This window comes from Pelodiscus sinensis, chromosome 6 (genome assembly GCF_052426305.1).
Source record: "Pelodiscus sinensis isolate ZL-2025 chromosome 6, ASM5242630v1, whole genome shotgun sequence".
Taxonomy (NCBI): Eukaryota; Metazoa; Chordata; order Testudines; family Trionychidae; genus Pelodiscus; species Pelodiscus sinensis.
This window is the reverse complement of record NC_143057.1, coordinates 33,768,789-33,784,139: the sequence shown is the minus strand read 5'-3', so window position 1 is coordinate 33,784,139 and position 15,351 is coordinate 33,768,789. Positions and strand designations below refer to the sequence as shown.

General features: G+C 42.9%; 1 protein-coding gene across 3 annotated transcripts in view; it reads right to left on the bottom strand.

The window, feature by feature from the left end:
- Positions 1 to 242: 242 nt before the first annotated feature.
- Positions 243 to 15,351, bottom strand: part of MAMDC2 (MAM domain containing 2) — a 104,527-nt gene continuing 89,418 nt past the window's right edge. The window contains exons 12-15 of one of the 3 annotated variants that reach the window (XM_089779232.1): positions 6,324 to 6,583; positions 2,981 to 3,065; positions 1,794 to 1,889; positions 243 to 837 (exon numbers count right to left, since the gene is read on the bottom strand). In XM_089779232.1, coding sequence (XP_089635358.1) covers positions 1,825 to 1,889; positions 2,981 to 3,065; positions 6,324 to 6,583 — 410 coding nt within the window. In that variant the 3' untranslated portion in view covers positions 243 to 837; positions 1,794 to 1,824. Of the gene's footprint in view, positions 838 to 884; positions 1,890 to 2,980; positions 3,066 to 6,323; positions 6,584 to 15,351 lie in introns of those variants that run through there. The other 2 variants (XM_014581011.4, XM_089779233.1) reach the window with 2 other exon arrangements.

Here is a 15,351-nt window from a genome sequence, read left to right as displayed (position 1 = left end):
GTCTGCTTCATGATCTATTGGTTGACTGCTTGTGATTGACGAGTCGACAGCAATCGACGTCTTGTGCACCCCAGATATAGGATATAATTGGGGCCTGCTGGGCGACCCACAGTCATCGGGCGACTAGCGCTGCTTGGTAGCAAAGATGGCTACCAGTTAGGATGCCAATATAAAGCAACAATAGACAAACTGATTAAATGTACGTGTTAGCTTTCTATCACTGACAGTTTATTTTGAAATGGCTGTATATAGGCAATTTCACTGCAACTTGTTTGATTCTTTGTATTAATATTATTCTTGTTTAAATTAGTTTTTTTTTAATTGGTTTTTAGGCACAACTGGAATATAACTGGAAAATAAGGAACCATTTCAAATTTAAATGAAAATTATTTAAAAATAAAGCCCTTTATAAAAAACTGTCCCTTATATTGCAGTTGTTCCAATTTTTATTCAAAACAGATTTAAATATCACTCTGGGGAGAAGGAGCAGCAGGAAATCTCTATTTAAAAAAACTAACCTCCACATTTACAAAAAAAGCACACACATACACACCCCCAAAATTCCTGCACATGGGTCTGAAAGGGACTATTACAGAAGCTGGGGATCACTGGGGTATAAGGGACTATCGGCTACTCCTGTCTTCTGGGCCACATACACTGTAGTCAGCAGCCAGAATAGTGATTGACATAGGAACTGTTAGAGTGTCTACATGCAGACTTCTCCTATAGCTGGACACATTGGCTTTGGGGTTTCTCTGGGCTTCTCTGCAATGCCAAATATACTGGAAGGTCCAGCCCATCATTTTTTTCTGAAAATTCTGAACTTGTCTGAATAGCCTGCCAATAACAAGAGAACACCATGTTTGATATGGAGCAATAAAATAAGACATTATTCAAAATTACATTTTATTAGCTGTTTTTAAATTATCAAACTAGCCATCTTGTATACAAACACGCATATAATGTCTTAAGAGTTAACAGGTTATGTGAGTGCTGTTTCTTTTTAATATAAATGCAAAACAGTTGTGGTTGGGTAAAGTATATAAAAATTGTGAGCATAGAAACTGACTTGTTTAAAAAAAATGAGAACTGCGGTCCAAATGAAGTGCATTTCCTCTACTGCATACAAACCAATAGCAATATATTTTAATATAGTTTTAATTTACACTGAATCACACTGGAACATTGATGGAAGTGCATTTGTTATTCACAAGGATGGCAAATAGATTAATTATAGTAAATGATCTGGCAAAGAATAGAAAAAAATCATTCATGCGGAACATTTAAAGTATTACCAGTAAGAGACTACATTTTCCCAAAGAGATTTGTCATTATGAATAATTGCATTCAATATGCAAGGTATTATTAATATCCAATATTAACTTATTTCAAAATATTTATAAGTCTTGAAATAAAAACAAAACCCACTTTCTATCCAATACAAAACATTCATTGAATGCAGATTTAAGATAACACAATATCAAATTTTAATTGTGCCCTTTTTACCTTCTTCTCTTTACTTATGTGACAAAAAAAGATTTACAAAAAAGCATTAGTATTTTATTGCTTGGTGTGTGCAAAATGGGAAGCTCTTATATAATAACTAATATCACATGCAAAAGAGAAAAATACAATAAGAACAGTAAGCCCTGAGTCAGTACTTTTATTGCAAAGGCCAAAGACAGCGGTGAGCTTTCTTCCTATACATAGGTGACGTATTCAAAGTAGTCCAGGATTTATCATTTTATGTAAATGGTGGGGGAGAATTGTGCAGTTTCTCACATATAACTTACATGGTGCTTCATTCAATTCAGCAGAACTTATTTAATACTCAATTTCATTTAAGTCATCAGAATCCCCAGATGAATGCTGAGTAAGTTCTTCCATTTCTAAAACAGAAAAAGAGGGATGCTTTTTAAATTTTTACACACACAGAATTGAATTACCATATTGGATTTTGACCAACAAACTGGGCTTATTCCTGTGTACTTTCCAAATGTGCCATGGGATCTTTACTTGCTACAAGCTATTATGAGGATGGCCAAAATACAGCCCACAGGCCTCAACCAGTCTGACAAAGCTTTGGATCCAGCCCATCACAATCCTCTGGACTGCCAATGTCCCGCAGCCCAACAGGACCCTCAGGCAATCTCCCTGCCTGCTGCAGCCTCACACGCTGCTCAATGTGTCTGACTGTTGGGGCCAGTGTCTGCATCTCTGCATGGCGCACACATTTTGGGAGGGCTCCACATGCTGCCCTTGCCCCAGCACAATCTTTGTAGCTCTCATTGGCCAGTTTCTGGCCAACGGGAGCTGCGTAGGTCATGCTTATGGGCGTGAGCAGCACAAGGAGTCCCCCTCCCAGCACAGCGCAGCACACAGAGACGCACATGGTCCCAGCAGCCAGCCACTTTGAGTGGCATGCAGAATGTGGCAGGCACGGAACCTGCCTAAAGGTCCTGCTGGAATGATGTCTGGAAGCCACCTAGGATAAGCACCTCCTGGCCAGAGCCTGCTCCTGGCAACCCCACCCCCTCCCACACCTCAATTCTCTACCCAAGGTCACAACTCAAACCTGCTGCATCCCCTCTTGTATCTCTGTCCCAGGTTACAACTTGCTTACAGATTCCACTCCTGCACCCAAACCCCTCCCAGACTCTGCACCTCAATGTCCTGTTCTGAGCTCCTTTCTGCACCCAATCGCGTCACAGATCTCACACCCTCTCAATAGAAAAGTATGGCCTTTGACCACTTACCAAAATCTTAGAGTGGCCCTCCCATGAAAAATTATTGTCCACCCCTGAGCTATCAGGACCCTGGTTTTACATCTCTTCCAGCAGCACAGTAGTCTTTGACGCCACACTACTGTGGGACTGATTCAATGTTGACTTGGAAAAATAGCACCAACTCATTATAAACTGCTACATGTAGCACCTTGGTGTCTCCTAATAAGAATATTATAAGCAAGTTTAAAATGTACCTAGACAAGGTCCCGCCTGGAACAGAATATCATCTATAGCAATGTCACTTCTTATTGACACTCCACGAACTGCTTCAACAATAATCTGTTAAAAAATGTTATCATTTTCATAAATATCGCATCTAAGAAAAACTACATCTTTTACAAAATGCAAATCTGTGATGCAGGCTATTTTAAAATATAATGCAACCCAAAGACTGTTCTAAGGGGAAAAATATATGTTCAGTGATTAGCATAGTTTAATAGACTTTATTTTAATTGATCAGAGAAGTGACATACAGGTAACACCCAGAAAAGGCCAATCAAATCTCAAAGTTTGGTACAGAATTTGGTATTCCTATAGTTGAATTTAGCTTTCAGTAAAAAGCAATTTTTCTAATCAATCTATAGACATTTAAGACAAAATGAACCTATCACTGTATATTTTCTATTAATGGTTAATATATTTTGGGACCAACCTTGCTCAAATAGACATTAAAATTTTACCTCTGACTTTAATAGGTCCAGACACAGGTTCTTATTCTACCCACTAGAGTTAAAATCCAAGCCTCCTTGAAGTAAATTGCAAAGCTCCCATTGATTTCAACAGGGCCAAGATTTCACTCCAGAATTACTGAGGCACAGTCACAAAAGGAAACACAGCTCTGTGGTTTGTTACAAATGTTTTTGATTTAAAAAAAATCAAACAAACTTTGATGTTTAAGTTCTAAGTACATGAGGGATTTTTAAAATAAACTAAATATAAATGCTGATAGACTTGGGTAGCTAAATTCTTCTCTCAAGAGAAAATTCTTATCAGAAAAAGTATGAAGTCACTCTGACAATAGGCAAATATCTATTCTGAATAGTTTACAAATTGAATTAAGCATGGCAAAGAAATACAATGTGGGCATATTTTATTTGGTTGTGTGTGTGTGTATGTGTTTGTTTCATTTATGCAAGGGCCAACATGTAGCAATTCTGATGAAAGCCAGGAAGTCCTGAATAGTAAGAGCGGAGATCTGCAACCCTGGCACATAGCCGGTCAAGGTAATCCACCAGCAGGTTGCCGACTCCTGAGCAAGAGGGAATAATAGGGTGGTTATTTTCACCCAAGTTACATAATTTTAGAGACTCCTCTAACAAGGTTGTTAGTTAATAATTATGAAATAATTGAGACTAAAGATGAGCTGGCAAATGAGGTCACTTAATAGATGACCAATGGTTGGACAGATGAAATTGGCAACTGTGCACAACTCTGAGACCAGGAAAATGTGCATTTTAACCAAGGGAGACACATCATTAATGAGTCCAAATTTCACTGAACTGAGAATTTACTGATCTACAGAGACAAAAGAAATGAAAAATCAATTGCAGAGAAGAAATACAAGCAAACATATACAGAAATCTTTAAAAAAAAGGATAGAAAGACTTTCCTCCTTAAGATGTTATGTGCATATATATGCAATCTAAGTATTTGGATCAAGAAGGGCTTAAGTCATTTTTATTGCTGTCCTTTGTAAATCAACATACTATTAGATTTAATAATCACTCACAGTAATATTCCAATAGCACAACTTGGGTACTATATCATCTTCCAGCTGTTTCATTTCCTGTTATAACTTGCACCAGTACATTTCTAACCTTCATATCTTGATATTCAAAAATGGGGTTTGGTTCAAATACATCTCTAAATGTAATGTCAACCGGGCCCAGATTTTCATAATTATCATATGCAATGTGACTGTATGAGCAAATGACTATTTAGACTTGCACAATCAATTAATGCAATTACATGGGCAATCATGATAGTTTTTATTTTTTAAAAAAGGCATGCAAATATGCCTGCCACAGAAATCTTACAGTTCAGAAAATCTAGATCAAGAACAAATGTGATTATGGCCCAATCCCATGAGGTGCTGACTGTCCTCAAATTCAATTTAAAGTAATCTGGAGTTTAGGGTTGATGGCACCTTTCAGGATTTGGACCCTATTTGACAGTTTCATCCTCAACTCAAGCTTTGTGCCAAACTGAGAAAGCCACAACCCTGAAGAGGCCTTGAGAACTGTACCATAGTTTGGTAAAAACTTAAAAAATAACAAATAGTTTTGCAGCTTGTTAGAGACTAACAAAAATGTAGATGGTCTCCAAGGTGCTATAAGACTTATTTATTTTTAAAATGTTCTCAGTTATAGACTAATATGGCTACCCCTCTGAAACTTTTGAACATAGTTTGGTAATTATGCCAACTCCAGAGAATGTTGTTTTGCAGTTGGGGAAAATAAAACATTTATGAGCTTAAGATAAAAATGAGATCTTGAAAAAATAGCTAAGACCATTCAGAAGAAAGGGTGACACAATATCATTTACATTAATATATAACAAAAATGGACATGATCAGTGACACAAATTGAGCCGTTCACATTTCCAACCCATTTATGACTGTATCTGGTACATTTCCTCCCTCTTATAAACTGGGAGACGTTCTCTAGTATTTCACCTTGCTGAAATTGAATGCTATATGCAATGCCCCCAGTCAGTAACCCTGAACAAGAAGAATCTCAGCATGTTCTCGGTCATGGACAGATGAGGACATAAGCTTTTAGCAGTAACATTAACTTGATTTAGACAAACACCTGTCAGGGATGACATAGATCAGCGATGGGCAACCAAGAATAATGAGTGGGCCTCATGAGTGTCCTTCCTTCATCTCAGTGTGTCACAGCAGGCCCCGACCTCCCCAGTGGGGTTCCACCTGTGACCTGCAGGCCCCGTTTGCCCCTCTTCCCCATGCGCCTCTCACACACTAGGGTGCTGGAGTCCTCTACTTCCCACTCATCACCTGATTTGCCTTCTGTGTCCACTCCCCTCACCCTCCTAGTCCTAGAGCTTGAACAGCCTCAGCATTCAATCTCTGGGATGGCCAGAGAGGAGCAGGCTGGAGCACAAAGCAGTCAATTTGTGGTGTTTCAAAAGTGCTGGGGAGGGGGGTGAGAGGAGTAGGAAGTGCTCCAGTGATCGAGTGCACAAGAGATACGTGGGGGAAAGATTCAGACAAAGTGTCCACGGGCTGCAGGTGGGCCCCAATGGTGGTGGAGGAGGACAGGTTGCCCACCACTGGTATAGATAGTACTTGGTCCTCCCATGAGTGCAGGGAACTGGATTCGATGACCACTTGAGGTTCCTTACAGTTCTAATATTCTATGATTGCCTTGCTTCTCTAAAATCTCCAGATCTCTGAAACCACACCAATGTCAGTTTTTCCTTCTGACTTCAAGTGGAGACCATTTTCTAAGCTAAAAAACCTCAAATCCCAGAGACCAATGCACTTGAATCTTCTATGTGGCTCGGGCTTTTGCTTACCTGATGGTATTTATCACATTCATATTCTATCAGTCCCCTTAGCCAGGTGATGCTCTGTTCACCTCTCCTTCTCCATAAGAGGGTCTCTTTACTAGCACCTTCTTTTTTCACATAAACATTTAAATATCCAGTCCCAGCTCCATACATATGATAGAAAAATGTTAAGCACTGCTTTCCAGAGATCCCTCTTAGTGTCCTTGAAGTCAGTCGTGCTTTCTGTCCATAGACCATATTGGATGCCTCTATGTACATATAGAATCCTTAAGAAAATACAAGACCAAATATCAGTAAAATAAAATGGCTCTTTCCCTCAGTATGTTCAATAATTATAAGCCTGTGTATGAAACCTGCTCTTGCTCACAATTCAAAAGGGGATGACTCTATGTTAGTCATATATTAGGGCAAAGTATATGAACAATTAATGAAAAACATTTTAAAATTAATATATACTAAATGAAAATAATATGTATAAGAAAATAATCTAACATGAATGGTGATAAAGGGATTACAGTGGAAATAATAAAGACCTGAAATATGTGAATACATTTTATGGAAAGTTTGCATATTTTAAAAATGTACACTGTTTTAAATTATTGCGTGTGTGTGGTGGAGTTGCACTGATGGAACTGCATGGAGATTTTTTTACCTTGGGGTGTGTCTAGACTACATGCCTCCTTCGACGGAGGCATGTAGATTAGCCAGATCGGAAGAGGGAAATGAAGCCGCGATTAAAATAATCGCGGCTTCATTTAAATTTAAATGGCTGCCCCGATCTGCCGATCAGCTGTTTGTCGGCAGATCGGGGCAGTCTGGACGCGACGCGCCGACAAAGAAGCCTTTCTTCATCGGCACAGGTAAGCCTCGTGAAACCAGGTTTACCTGTGCCGATGAAGAAAGGCTTCTTTGTCGGCGCGTCGCGTCCAGACTGCCCCGATCTGCCGACAAACAGCTGATCGGCAGATCGGGGCAGCCATTTAAATTTAAATGAAGCCGCGATTATTTTAATCGCGGCTTCATTTCCCTCTTCCGATCTGGCTAATCTACATGCCTCCGTCGAAGGAGGCATGTAGTCTAGACACACCCTTGGTGTATAGTACCTGAGTAAAGTAAGGAATATTGATTTAGATCAAAGATACAATCTCTAATAATTCAAATAAAGCCATGAATTTGACAGAAGTAGAAACTTATATGTTAATATATGGGCCAAATTCTCTCTTCAGATGCATACACAGGGATCTTACTGATTGCAACTGGGGTATGGCATAAGAGAGGCAGGGGTATGGCATAAGAGAGGCAGAATTTCATTGATCTGAGAGTTTATTGATCTCTTGGCATATAATTGGAGTTGTGTACGTGCATCAGAGGTCAAAATTTGGCCTTATATTTAGAATTGGTACTTTTGATATTTCAAAGGAATAAAAACAAGTCATTGCCATGTAAGACATCAATCATGTGTCCGTTTCAGCAAACAAGACATGAAGATACAAGTCAAGACAAGTGATTAGCCAGAGTGCATGAAGGATTACACTCTGAAGTCTGAATTGTGGGAAATTGGTATTAACTGGCAGAAGACAAATGATTTTTCCTCTGAGGACCATCACAAAGCTATTTCTAGCTGGAGCATAGTGATGTATCAGAATACTGGGAAGCATCCCAAAGTCCCATCTGTTATGCATGGCAACTATTTTGCATGTTGCAGCACACACTCCACCAGTAACTGGTAAATTAAAATTTTGCAGCAGCTGTTCCTATGGTCCCACTGCTACCTTCTTATCATGTTGGCAAGGAAAAGCTGCTCTTCCACTCCTGTGAATAACAGAGTTTACAACACTCTTGGGGAGACAGGGAATTCTTAAGGATCAGTGAGACAGGAGGAGACCAGAGAATGGCAGGAACAGCTGGTAGATGCTCTGAATGTCTTTGATGATAGTCAGAGTCACATTATCTAAAATAATTCTGAAGGGGTCCTCTGTGGCTCAGATTATTTTGGTGATGCATAGCAGCAGGAGAGAGGAGAGGAGATTTGCGGGGGATGGAAGGATAGTAGAATATTTATGGCTGCAGATCTTCAAACAAAACTCACTCCCTGTAATCTGGCATAGGAAATTCCCAGGGCTATTATCTAGAACTGAAAAGATGCTGGTTACAGAAATGTTGACTATTGTTTGGCTTAAATTCGTAACCAATGAGGTTAATCTGAGGCGCGGTTACTACTAATTGAAAACTGATTCTTGAAGTAAAAAATCCAAACTCAGAACTAGTGCTATTACAATAACCTAATATAGCAAAGCAATAAAGTCCTTGGATTCAGTTTTGACAGCCAAATCAAGTTATAAACTAGCTAGATGTCTAGATCAGATCTTAATATCATTAGCACATGTTTGTAATGTTCCCAGGATACTTGGGTGTGCTATAGAAAGGAAATAATGGTCATCAATTTAAAAATTATTTTTATGTGACAGCAGTAAGAGTGTCAGACCACTATTACTCTCTTTTTCAGTACCTTTTAAAATCAGGACATCATCCTCTTTCTTGGCCGTCTCACTGGTTAGTGGTCTCTACAATCAGACAGTAGATCTGAGTTCAGTTTCTGCTTCAAAGGTCATGAGCACTGGGAAGAGAGCATCTTCATTTTCTAGAGTGGAGACTCTCTAAAATGGCTTCTTCAGCAAGTAAAGGGGCTTGGATTATGTACAAAAAAGGGGATAATAGATGACACTGTGTAGAAAATCCTGCACCCTGCATTTCTTTATGACGGTGGTTTATAATATATGACCTGTCAACTCCTAGGGGCCTGCGGACTATGTCTAAGGTTTCCAAAGGTGTTCACTGCTCCATTCATAATTTTTAGGGGTCCACAAATGAAAAAAATATGAAAACCACTTCTTTATGACCATATAGCAGGGGTGGGGAACCTTTTGGGGTCAGGGACCAGTGATCCACAGAAAAAAATCAGTGAGGGGCTGCACATAAGTGAAGAAGAAAAAAAACCCAAGCAAACCCTCATTGTTGTGGCCCCTGACTGAGAAACACTCCCCACATTCTCCTTGCACCCCAGACCTAGGAGAGCCCAGGCTAGTAGATTTTGCGTACTCCTGGCCTGAGGGGGATGGAGAGGGGGCTGGAGCACCAGCCCTCAGGGGCCGGATCCAGGCAAACCAGGGTCCACATCTATGCCCTGGGCCTTAGTTTCCCCACCCATGCCATATAGCCTGGTTATGAAGAGGGATGTTAAAATGTGTATATTTTGATAAACAAGTAATCATTGAAATTTTCAGCCGTTGCATGTTTACACATGGGGGCGTGCGCAGAAAGCTGCTCCCCGCACTTATCAGCTCCTGTGGAGCTGCCTGTCTGCCATCTCGCCACCCCCACTGCCTCTGTATCAGGTGATTAATTAGCCCCGCCCAGACAGTCAGCTCCGTGCACAGAGCCCTGAGCCTCTGACTGGGCAGGGCTGATTAATCACCTGTGAAGCTGTGCTGCCTCCCAGTTAAGAGGGAACACTGGAGGCAGGCAGGAACTGGTGCTCACAGGAAGCCAACTTTTAAGCCGGCTTCCCCGCAAGCCCTGGCTCCTGGGGAGCTGCCTACCGCTCCCTACCCTTTCTGTGTTGCAGCAGCATGGGAGGGGGAAGCAGGCAGTTCCACAGAAACCGGAACACGTGGGGCAGCAATGCAGGGGGCGGGGAGGAGGCGGTTCCTCAGTAGCCAGTACTTAAAAGCTGGCTCCCCACAAGCACCAGCTCCCGCCTATCCTCTCTCCTTCCTGGGCTGCTGTCTCTGCTACGGAGGCAGCAGCAGCTGCATGTAACTGTGAAGGTTAACTGAAGAGCCCAGGCTCATCGATTAACCGTTTACATGTGTACACTGTCACATCCCTAGTTATGAATAGGGATGTTAATGGTTAACTGGTAAACCTCACCCTTAAAAAGTGAGGCTTACCTGTTACAGTTAACCCATGGGGGCTGGAGAACTCAACCCCCCCCCCCCCACTGTGGAGCACTCTACCGGTCCACTGTGGGCCAGGGCCCCCAACCACAGAGGCAGAGGCACTGTAGGCAGAGGCAACTCCAGCCTAGCCGGAGCAGCCCCTGTCTGCCATGGGCCCAGCTCCAGCACGCCATGGACAGGGGCACTCCAGCCCACCTACTCTGTTTAATCAGCTAACCAGTTAAGCTTAACATTTAACCAGTTAACTAATTAAATGAGATTTTACATCCCTAGTTGTTAACCAAAACAAAGCTGGCAAACCTGATTTAGTGCAGTATGTTTAGATGACTAGCCATAGAAAAGGCTGTGCCAGACGCTGCAGTGATAGTCTACACATGCCTATATAGGTATCAGAACTATCTTTAACAATTATTCAGTCAAACGGATTTAAAAAAAACACTTGGAAAAATATTTACCCTGTCTTTCTGGTTGAATTCATACAAATCTAGCTTGTGTAATAGACGTGGTGCTAAAGACTGCAAAGACCTACTGGTTGGTACTAGGTTATCTAGCTCATAGCCTACTAGTGTAAGATTGTTTCTCATGCTTACATTTTCTAGAATTTTTCTCAATTTTAAATGGCTCTAGCAATAAGATTTCTGATTCTTGCTTTGTGGAGATTAGTTCACAGTATCAAAGACATCATCATCAAGACATTTTTTCCTGTTATTCAGCCTAAATTTTTCCTTTGCATATTTAACCATAACAACTGCAACCAATATGACCAAATTTATACCTGATTTGGTTGCTTCCTTTTTTTATTTATAATATCCTAGAAGAAATTTGATTAGAGCTTTGGCATTCCTAGGCTCACTCATTCTTGAAATGTACTAATACTGTCTTCATGTAGCATTGGTTAGCACTGATTATGAAATAACATACCGTATATACTCGAGTATAAGCCGACCCGAATATAAGCCGAGGCACCTAATTTCACCCCAAAGAACTGGGAAAAAATATTGACTCGAGTATAAGCCTAGGGTAGGAAATGAGGCAGCTACTGGTAAATGTAAAAAATGAAGATAGATACCAATAAAATTACATGAATATTTATTTCAAAGAAAAACAATAACCTAGCTCTGTAAGTGGAAAAGGGGGTCAACAAAAACAATCTGGTTCTGCAGGCACGGCCACAGCTCAGCCCCCGCCGCCCCCACCCCCACCCCGCAGCCCCCACGTTCCGGCCCCCTCGCCTGCCAACGAGCCCCCTCTAAACGAGCCAGCGGGGGGGGGGGGCTGTGAGAGACCAGAGCCGGGCATCGATGGGCCAATGAGCCAGCGGGGGGGCGGGGGGGGGGGCTGTGCGAGACCCGGGCCAGGCGTCGATGGGCCAATGAGCCAGCGGGGGGGGGGGGAGGCTGTGCGAGACCCGGGCCGGGCGTCGATGGGCCAGTGAGCCAGCGGGGGGAGCGGGTGCCGGTGCTGGCTGGATTTTACCACGGGAGGGGAGGGGAGGGGAGGGGGAGCAGGGAGCAGGGAGCAGGGAGCAGCGGCTGGTCCTTGTGCACCTGCCCCAGAATCGGGCCCAAGCTCGTGATCAGGGCTCCCGGGCGCTTCCAGAACAGACGCCCACGGTGTCGAGTCGGCTCCTGGCCCAGCTGTTCCCGAGCGCAGCGCTGCACCCGAGCGTCATGGCGAACGGCCCCAAACGCCCTTCCTCCCACGCGGCAAGGACCCATGGTGCCAGGCAGGCAGGGGCTGGGAGGCCAGGAGAGCCAGGAGGGCAGGGGCTGGGGGGCCGAGGGGGCAGGGACTGGGTGGGCCAGGAGGGCAGGGGCTCGGGGGGACAAGGGGACAGGGGGGCCAGGAGGGCCAGGAGGGCAGGGGCTGGGGGGGACGAGGAGACAAGGGCTGGGGGGGACAAGGGGACAGGGGGGCTGAGAGGGTCAGGAGGGCAGGGGCCGGAAGGGCCAGGAGGGCAGGGGCTGGTGGGCTGGAGCTCCGGGCTCACGCGTCTAGACCCGGCCAGCGGCAGAGACGCGCTGAGCCCGCCCGCGAGCAGGAGGCTGACTCGAGTATAAGCCGAGGGGGCATTTTTCAGCACAAAAACTGTGCTGAAAAACTCGGCTTATACTCGAGTATATACGGTAATTGCTTTGAAGACTGAAACCTAAAAGTGAGGTTAAAACTCTTCCATATATAGTCTCAGTTCCATGCTCAGGCTCTGGTCACAAAGCCCACATTTACATGTATAGCTGACGCTCTGTAAACAGTGAAGCATAGTCTCCTCTTTCATTAGCATCTCTTTCCTTTCCTGTATTAACTCAGAATTTTCCAATCCTGCCCAGAATACAGCTACTGGAGGGGCTTTATTAAGATCTGAAAGTGATCTTCTGTTGGGTATGCATCTCTTCTATGCACAAAGATCCGTCTAGATAGAATGTGATTAGAGAGACGGCAAGGCTCTTATTACTTTGCAAAAATAGTTTTGCAGGTGCTCTTGAATTCAGCTGTGTAAGACCGCACATACTCAGTTGAAACAACTGTGTTTAACAATGTTGCATGTTTAAATTCAGCTGTACACAGAATGAGTTTAAACAGTGTTTGGCAGTCATTTTGGATAAAGCCAAGCTGTGTTGTAATCAGGCTAAAAATAGATTCACCATAGCTATCAAAATTGTTATAATTCAGCTCAGCTACTGAGTAAAGGATTTCTTGTCTGAATTTCAGCTCTTTACAGGATGCCCAACAGAGGGCACCACTTAAGTCCTTTTAAATCTGCTAAAGTATTCTGGAGATTAAGCAGTTGTTATGAGCGGTTATGAAACCTTGTTGGGGTTAAACTCATCCTTCAATTAATCTGTAAGCCTAAATCCCACCAAAGATCAAAGATATGTGTGAACCTGCCCAGGAACTTTTGGCTGAGGGATGTGCGTGTACATGCGTGCACGCACGCACACACACACAAAATAAAGAAACTGAGGTCAGACAAGAACAGAGAAGCCTGAAGAAACAGCTAAAAGCACAGAAATTGTGACCTATTTGATTCCCTTTCATTTTAGAGACACGGGACTTTGTACATTCTTTGTAAATAAAAAAAAGCTGCATCAAAGAAATATCCATCACCAATTTCCACTCCCAACTAGAACATCTAGAGGCAGTGTTCCCTGTAAGTTGAGCGCTTGGGCGGCCACCCTGGAGAGATTCAAATGCTACTCAGCTGATTGGCAGAGTGCCCATAGATGGCAACATGTGCTTCTACTGTTGGTGCACATCCCCACATGATTCAGTGTACATAACAAAATGTATTGCATACATGTATGGGAAAAATTATAGGGAACATTGCCTACAGGCTCAAACTTTGATGAGTTGCTCAGGTCAAAGAGGACAGTACATAGCCCTTAGGCTAGCCTTCTGCAGAGAGATGAGTTTAACCCATTGTGTAGGCTATAAAGTCAGTAGAATTATTTACACTGGTGTAAGTAAACCATAACCCATACTATATTAAAGCAGCCAAGCGGCAGAAAACACATGAAAATCACAAGCTTATTAGATGTTTCCTTGGTGAAGTGATGTAAGAGGCAATGAGAAGTGGAATTCTCTCCTTCTGGACAAGCAAGCTTTCACTTAGACACAAGGTGAACTGCTTTATAATGTAAGTCTGGTGAGGACTGCCACAATTTTTTTCATGTTTATAATTATCATTAACAAGCTAATTAATGGAAAGAATTCTAGTGCTTGCACTTTTGTTCTCTTAAGTAAACGGCTATTCTGTGCATTTTGCAAGTTCTAAATTTGTCACATAGCTGAAAGGCATCCTTCAGACCAAGCAGGGAGACTATATATGGAAAGTTTTATACTACAAATTTTACATGACTCAAGGAAAACAGTAATATGTATCCTGTTCAATACAGCCAATTAGTTATTTGATTGTTTTGGGTGGAGAAAATGCAGTAAACATTTTTAGGGTGGTCCTTTAGTCTCTTGTTTTAATCTTCTGCAATCTAGGAGTAGAAGCCTTCTGATTTTGGAAGTAGAAAGAAGACAACAAAAACACTTCAGATGAAAATAGAGTGGCCAGCCATAGAGGATGGGCTTGCTGGGTGTGAAATTCCCTCTCCTCTTAAAGAGCAATTGGGGGGGGGGGAGGTGTCAAGAGATACAAAACAGCCCTCTGGATTTCTAAAGCCCAACTATCTATAGTGTATCTTTTTGTTCTTCATCTCTGGTCTCTTCCTAGATGTAAAAAGCTCATGCAGAAGGGCTAAGCACACACCCCTTTATCTTGCCTCTTTCTCTCCTATGAAGGGCTCACAGAATTTACTGAGAGGACCTAGGTTGGAGTTTGGGCTTAGTGTGAAATATAGACATACCCTGCAACTCCCACACTGCTGCTATGTCTTCAGAATCAGTGAAACTAGTGCTAAGTCCTATATGTAGAGTTAAGGGGCTATTTTCTCTTACAGTGAACCCTCGTTTATCGCGGTAGATAGGTTCCAAACCCGACCGCGATAGCTGAAAATCCGCGAAGTAGGCTTTGAAAGCCGCGGAGGGGCTCCGGCAGGGGAGCAGCCCAGGCGCGCCTGGGATGCCCCCCCGCCGGCTTCCCCCGAGGCTTTGAAAGCCGCGGAGGGGCTCCGGCGGGGGAGCAGCCCAGGCGCGCCTGGGATGCCCCCCCGCCGGCTTCCCCCGAGGCTTTGAAAGTCCGCGAAGTCGTGAATCCGCGATGGTCGAACCGCGAAGTAGCGAGGGCTCACTGTACATAAGACAGGGCTAGGATTTGGCATTTATGGTCAAGCTCTTCCTTTGTCTGCACATATGTGTCTATCACTGAAATCAGCATAGTCCTAGCATACCCATACAAGTTCTAAATTTGGCACAGCTTTTACAACTTTCAATCATACCCTGCTAGCTTGCATAAGGAGATGTAACTCTACTGAAGTAATATAAAATAGCTGTTTTGTAATCAATGGACGTATGCTGATTTACAACAGCTGAGATTTTCACCCTCTATACATATCCAAAGCCTGCTGCTAACAGAAGAAAAAGAAATCAATATACAAAAATGAAAAAGCCAAACCTACTTTCTATCCTTT